Source organism: the organism of the source record quoted next, unplaced genomic scaffold (genome assembly GCF_019419815.1).
Source record: "Pyrus x bretschneideri cultivar Hongxiangsu unplaced genomic scaffold, Pyrus_bretschneideri_v1 Contig9, whole genome shotgun sequence".
NCBI lineage: Eukaryota > Viridiplantae > Streptophyta > Magnoliopsida > Rosales > Rosaceae > Pyrus > Pyrus x bretschneideri.
Window position 1 is genome coordinate 816,949 of NW_025999831.1, and position 7,802 is coordinate 824,750.

General features: G+C 38.0%; 1 protein-coding gene across 1 annotated transcript; it reads right to left on the reverse strand.

Moving 5' to 3' along the window:
* Positions 1–516: 516 nt before the first annotated feature.
* Positions 517–2,859, reverse strand: LOC103944291 (UPF0481 protein At3g47200-like). Its single transcript, XM_009354715.3, has 2 exons — positions 1,400–2,859; positions 517–1,240 (listed from the first exon to the last, which is right to left on the reverse strand). The coding sequence occupies exons 1-2, from the start codon at positions 2,118–2,120 to the stop codon at positions 606–608; spliced, it is 1,356 nt and encodes a 451-aa protein (XP_009352990.2). The 5' UTR covers positions 2,121–2,859; the 3' UTR covers positions 517–605.
* Positions 2,860–7,802: the final 4,943 nt, after the last annotated feature.

The following is a 7,802-nucleotide window of genomic DNA, read 5'->3' on the forward strand; positions in this document are numbered from 1 at the left end:
AAACATTCATCAAGGTCATATTTGCTTTGCTGAAAATGCATGCATGCTTAGTCTTTAATACCATGGTTTATGCAAAAGAAGATCTAATTATCATTTCACTGCATAAATATACATGCTTAGTATTTATATTTGGAGTCTCATAATCTTTTCACTCCAAGAATTTAGCTCTGTCGTGATCCACAACAACAACAAGTGAGCTCAATCGACAATATCTACAAAATTCAATCATGTTCAAACACTTACATGTAATATTTAATAAGACACTTATCATTGTGAAATCAAAATACAAAAAAGACCTTATTTAGTGACATATTATAATACTAATTGGTAAGCATATGAACACTATAAAAATTAATAAATACATATAAAAAAATTATATTTGTATGGATAATACTTAGGTACTACTCACTAGTGAGTACGCTATATATTCACTTTTTAATTTTGGTCCAATAATATTTTAACACATTATTTTTAAAATAATACACATGTTATTTAATTTTTATTGAGCTTTAAGAAACAAGGAACATGTAGCATATTTTGATTGAGCCAAATAAAAAAGTGCTTATATGAGGTACTCACTAGTGAATACCTAAGTATTACTCTATTCATAGTGGAGGATAGTAACTAATAACAGTGTAAAAGGTCTGTGCCAAGGTGAGTATCAACAAAATCAAAGCAGCAAACGCAGATATGAAGGACCATGGAGTATCAAAATAAGTATACTTGAAGCTAGCCCATTGAACATGCCAACTATTCCCATAATAGTGATGCACGTCATTGAACAACTTTGACAAGTAACACCTATCCATATCAAAAGCCACATCCTTCCCCAAATTATTAATAAATCGAGCAACTTCCCCATCGTTCCCAAAGTAATTCTCGAGGATGTTACGGTCACACAAATACTCAACATCCTTGTATGTGTTCACAAGGCAATCGAGCAATGTTGCGTAGGTGGTGATGTGCTTAGAAGTTGACTTGTGGCACTGCTCATAAGCCACACAGTTGAGCAAGAAGGAGCTCATGAAATCGTCGACTGTTATAGTTGGCATTTCGATGACTCCGCTCTTGAATTTGATCACCAAGAAGCTTTCGCCCTTGCCCCGATTGAGCTTGATTCCTGCACGGCGAAGCTTCGAGACACAATGGATGGTACGTGTTGGTATGGTGTTGCTACTACGTGGCTCCTCATGGCCTGGCGGTATAACACTTGAGCGCAACAAATCGAGCAAATGCATACCTGCAAGCAAGGTATTAAACATCGATGTAAACGTATAGAAAGGACCACAAACTTCTTAATTAAGATAGGTTAAGGGTTCGATCACTTTCGATGTAACAAAACAGAACAGAGAATTTTCAAAGAAAGTTTTAGAAATATCATTGAAGTTTGAGAGCTTGCCTGTAAGATTTTGGTGCTTTTGAATGACATGATCAGGCCTCTGCATATGGTTGTTGAAGAATTCCAAGGTAAGCAACGACAATGACTTCCCATTTTCTTTATGTTCTTCCGTAGTTGTGAGATCAAACAAAGCCAGGAGAACAAAGTAGGGTATTTGATTTTCAAGCCTAAGAAAATCCCTAACCAAAAATGGGATTATCCAAACCATGTTGACAAGAGGATCGTCACGCTCGAACCGGACCAAAAGGCGGACTTTTCGTAACAATTCGATTATAAAACAACCATCAAGAACCAACATTTCCAAAAATTCTTCCGTGGTAAGATTTATTCTTTCTGAGTAACACTCTCTAGCTTCTTGTTCCAATGGCTCCAAGGCCTTCAAGTAGTCCTTTAAAGACAACCCTTTGGGCTCTGTCCTTGCAAGCAAAGAACCCAAATATTTCCACTTGTGCTCTTCGATCATCTTGACCCGTGGCTCTCCTCTGTGGTATGGACCGATGGAGACGATGTGGGGGTTGTACGACTTGCCGTTTATCTCGAGAAGACTCTGTGGGACTCTGAAGATGCAGCAGGAGGGTTTGCCTGCTGCATTGCTTAGGAGTTTTGGGGGTTCTGAGATCATCTGGTACATGGTGGCCAACCGATCCTTGTTCACTTCCCAGATGCTGATTGAATGACTGTCCATGTTGGGTTGTTGTTGCTGCAGTGGATTGGTGTCCATCTGAGTTGTGATCTTGGAGGTGGTGGTGATGGTTGCGGCGATGAATTGTAGTTGTGAAATTTTGAAGTTGCTACTTTTCTTTTGTGATGGGGATTAATCAAAGGAAGATTTGTAGAGGGAAGACAAGTTGGTTTGAAGGACAGCTAGACAATGACTAGGAGAATTGAATACAATCAAATGCCACCACCAAGGTCCAAACTTGATTAAACCAACTACCATTTTTTTTTATTGTTTAATTTTCTATATCAAAATTTCTCTTGTATTAAGATGAGCACATATATCTATCATTGAGTACTGCAGTATAATGGTAACTTTTTTTTATTTGTAAGTGTGATACCATAGATATGGTATGCATGAACTATGTAGTTCACTTGCACGTGGCCCTTTACCACAATGGTGGAAATGTGTTAAGCCACTGCATGACAGCATGAGTTTGAACCTCATTAGTGACTAATCTAACAAAATCTATTGTTTGACAAAAAAAAAAAAAAAAAATTGTGTTGTTCACTCTTATTATAATACGTGAAATGACAATTATGTGCTTTGTGATGTTCTTGATACCGAATTAAAATAGTATATTTGTTATCAAAAAAAAAAAACAGTATATTTTCCACATCTGATATATTAAAACTTGTTGCAGTCATATTTATAATAGGAATCTGATTGTGTAAATCTTAGGGAATCTGGGAAAATATTATATAGTCCTATTATGATTAGATTACGTATTAAATGTTGTAATCCTAAAGGGAAAGGTTTTGCCATTTCTACTACTATAAATAAAAGCACAATGTGGTAAATCAAACACCCACAATTATACATCTCTCCCTTCTCTCTACTATTGCCGCACATTTCTCTATCTATGACCTCCATAATTGTTCAGTAAATAATACCTACAACACGTTATCAACACGCTCTTGACGCTACGCTAAATAGAGTTTGATCTTCAATCAGGAGAGTATTACGTTTTAATCATTCCTTTTGTGATTAATTTAATTATTTTATTGAATTGATCTACATGTTATTGATTCAATTTAATTTTTCTATGTTGAACGTGATACAACGCATTAGAGATGCAATTCTGGCTTTCTGAGAAGGATCTTCTACAAATTCAAAGGCTTTTGTTGTTTTCTGCCAATCAGCTACGCTTAAAATAAAGTAAGATATTTGAAACGACCATGAAGCATGAAAACATTCCCTATGATGCATGAATCCCTTACATTTATATTTACCTTCCGATATATATATTGTGTACGTTTCATATATTTGTCAATATATAAATTTGTTTCATGCATTACGCAATTATGCTATGTGGAATTTGTGAGTCAAAGAATATAAATAAATTAGAAGCAATTTAGGATTTTCAAACCCTAATTATGTCAGAAAAAAAAATATATCGGCATTTGCAGCACTACCACCTCGGACACCTTGGACCCCTCACAGCAGCAGCCATAGGGCCTTGCTGCGCTAACCTAGACTATTAGGCCTTTCGGCCTACCTCTGTTTATAGGGCCTACAGTCCCTAAGTCAAAAAAGCCAGCAAATTTTGGCCCATTGTCCTGCGTCCCTTGGCCCGTGAACTCACTAGGCTTCGCCCCAATCTCGGCTTGCTTGCCAGCAGCTTTGGCTGCTGGGCTTAGGTTGCCTCGGACCTAACCCAGGCCAGCTTTTCACTGGGCCTGAACCCATGCCCCTCCCTCGGCCCATTTAATCCAGCAGCTTGTTGCTAGGGCTTTTGTCCCTCTTGGCCAGTGGGCTACTCACTGCCAACCCGAGCTCTTTTTCTCATGGCACCCAGCCCTTCTTTGGGCTATGCTATATTTTTGATCCAATAATATTATTTTGCTTCTACGATCAACCCCGAATAGTCTCGATCTATTGAATTAATTAAAAGTGACCTGCAGTCCATTATTCTGATAGTGAATAAAAAATTATTGACCTGAAGATCACTTTTGGACATTATTGACCTGAAGATCACTTTTGGACATTAACGATTCAATAATTTATTTTTATACTTTTAACTATCACATACTTTCGTAGTAACGAAGCTCTCACACTTAAATCAGCATATTGCATTCTGTGTTTCTAGCAGGAACCTCTCTTTTATGAACTAAACGTTCATAAACTAAATTGAACCTGTAGTTTCAAATTTAGCGCCTTTGAAACTCGAAGTTTTCATAAAACAATACACCCATGAAAACCCAATGTTTTTTCATGAACACCATGTCTTAGAACTCAAATGTTCTAACTTTGATGCTTATGGATGATTCATTCCCATAGCACCAATCACAATCTTGTTCCCCCCAATTCAGTGGATTGTCAAATCATCATAAGTTCGATTTTCTTGATTTGGACGCTTTCTAATAGAAACCACTTTATGTGGGGTACAAGACGTGAATCTCCACTTGCCTATCAAGAAGCTGAGAAACCATTGAAGCCAACAATGGCAAGGAAGAGTTGAATAAGCCTTCATCATGATCTTCATTCAAAGACATATGCCCGAAGCATTATCAATGGAAATACCTCCCAAACGAGGATTCCATGGCTCTTTGGCTCGCTCCTACGGACCATGTGATCATGCGACATATTACCCGAAGCACACCATGATTACATTCATGAATGAGTACAATTCTGAAGTTTATAAATCCGATCGAATTTTGACTAGAGAATATTTTTCTCATAATTCCATGTTTCTAACTTGCCACTAAAGCAGTAGTGTAGAAAGCCAAAGTTTACCAAATTCTCGAATCTGATTATTACAACAAACGTGAGAGAACGGTATAGATTCAGTTTGGCTGGAGTCTACCGAATAGCTTGACCCAGTTCAGTCAAAACCTAACCGAATAGTGATGTATTGCTTTGGTAAGGATACACCATTTAGCATACTCTCTCACAATCCAATTTTGAGTTTGTTTTTACAACATATGGTAAAATCAGGGCCTACCAAGGTGTGGCATCATGCCCGAAGCATGATCCTTGGTACCTAAGACCTAAAACTTCAAGAATAAGGGATAATATTTTCGAACCTTAACCCTGCAAAATCTTCTTCTGTCTTGATGGAATAGATCATTGGTTATGCACCTATTCGTGCCCCTACCAATGTTGTTAAGGAGTACCATTCTAGTAATCAATAGGTGAAACTAATTTTTGCTCCACCAAACACCGTTGGAAGAGCCGAATTTTGACATGGATAGCCTTGTTGGCCGAATCCCCTTTGTAAACCATTTACTTTGTGAACATTTTTCCATGTTCTTGGATTCAAGTTTGGTGTATGTTTTACTTATGGATAATCTTATTGATATTGTCCTCGAATATGAGTTAATTGGATCATGTTTTTCTTAATATATGTGACCGATTCAATTAAACACATGATTAGGTAGGAATGTGGGAAAGTTAGTTGTCTAGATGAATGCGTACTACGCACACTAACTTTACACCTAAATCACATCTCTAACAACGACTTCAGGTCTATCCAACCTGATTAAGAGCATTGGCACGCTCCTCGTTGTATGAATGGTATTGCATCACCATTTAAGGGACCTTAAATTCTCTCTGACGTTGAGTTTTTATGGATATTCGAGATGACAATGATCATAAATGAAACCATTAAAGAAAATATAGTGAAATATCTTTTCACCACCTCCAAAAATGAGCATGAAGCTTTGATTTGGGACCAATGGGTTGTCTCCCAACTGGGAATACACCACATGTGGCCAGCCTGGAGCCTGGTGATTGAGCAGTTTACTTGCTTTAGCTCAACCTTTTGGGACACTTAAGTTGAACAATGATGCTACAATGCATCTCTTTATTTAAAGTAAGGATATTGTGCCTACGAGCACATTTTTCCAAGCATGCTTATTAGGGAAATTGATTTTCTATATCATTCCTTGCAAAGATACGACACGATTCTCTTTTCACAGTGGATTCAAGGGAATATATATAGACTAATCCAACCAAAACGCAGACCATATAAATATATATGGTTTTGGTTGATGAATCGACAAACTGGTCACATGTTTGTCCACACACATTACTGCTAAACCTCTTGGCCAATTATGGGTTCACCACCCTACTTATCCCCTAAGATCCAGGAGACTGGATAATGCCAGAGAGTTTATATTGAAGGTTTTCGCTAAAGTATTGCATGTCGTTTTGGTTTCTAATTGAACATCAAATTCCCATGTTCACCCCAAATAGCCTCGCCTAGTGATCATAAAGCGTGAGTTAAATGATCGCCCGAATTTTGGTGAACATACCAAGTTTTTGGTTTCTGCCTAGGGCTATGCAATCCTTGTACGCAGTTATGTTGGTCTGCCTTGAGGCCCATTGCCACCCAACCTATATGACGTTACAATTGGTTACTGGGTACGAACCTGACCATTTTCGTATTTACGCATTTGGGTGTGCATTCCATGTGCCAAGTTGCACCATCACAGCATACCACAATGGGTCCTCAAAGAAGGATGTGTATCTTTTTTCGATCATGATTCTCCTTCACACTAGCTCTATTTGAGCCCTTGCATGCAATATCTTTACCGCTTATTTGTGGGTTGTCACTTTAATGAGACAGTCTTCCCGCCGTCAGGGGGAGATAAGAATGTCAACGTTCCTAGAGAACTGCGCAAATTTGCATGGACGTTGCCCACTATGTCTCATCTTGATCCACACATGTATGATAAGTAAGTGCGATGAATTCTAGCTTTCAAAATGTTGCCCCATACGTATTCCTCTAATCTAGCTAAAGTGACGAGATCATATACCAGTTGCAAACATGTCTGTAAGGATAGATGTACTTAACGGACATCGAGTCAACATCCCTGGAGGGTGTGCCGCCCCCGTTGGACAATATGGACGGTCCGGTACACAGGCAGATAGCCAATCAATCTGTCTAGCCTAGAGCACAATAGATCACTCGATTCGTATGATTCACTTCCCTAGAAGAGGGATACACGGCACAATAATGAATCTAAACTCGTTCGCTGTCTCAAATCATTTCCATCTCATAAGATTAATCCGGATTTCTCCCGAGACTTAAAGTTCTTGGTCCAGTATACTAGTTTGGATTAGCTAAATGGAATTGAAATGAGATTATCATCGATGATGTTTTCACTTATATGGTAGTTACCGACATAAATGAAAAGCGACGATATCGAACCGTGTTCCATTGATTAAGTGACAACGTAAAACTGATTGGACAACTAAAGTTATAGTCTAGGTCAAATTCCTTACCAAAGTGTGTATTGGACCAGTCGTTCCTACACAGCCCAAGGTAACCCTATTATGTTACAAGTGGGAAAGGAAGCGTTATGAGATGAATGAAATAGTGCGATATGATGCACGTCTTACGGCGCAAGGTTTCTCTTAAACATCATGTGATTAATAATAGCATTATGAAATGTGGTTAGTGGTTTCTCCATAGGGATATAGATACGAAGATTTACATGTAAGTTCTCGAAGAATTACATGGACTATTTCAGATGATTCCAAAACCACGGAACTGAAGGAAAATTTGTGAAAAACATGTTCATTTAAGCAACATCAATAGCATGCAATTAACATATTAAAGGCGGAATCATGCTTGTATGCACTTAAAACAAAACATTTACCCATGAAATTCAAAGCCTAGTAGATAGGTGAATCAAGACTCAACTCAAAAATAAAGTGAGTTGAGAAATCAATACCTTT

Bases quoted from the DNA above. Each gene is read 5' to 3' on its own strand.
- LOC103944291 (XM_009354715.3), bottom strand. From the start codon at position 2,120: ATGGACACCAATCCACTGCAGCAACAACAACCCAACATGGACAGTCAT. The intron at 1,241-1,399 runs GCAAGCTCTCAA...CCTTGCTTGCAG, and splicing joins AAAGCACCAAAATCTTACAG to GTATGCATTTGCTCGATTTG.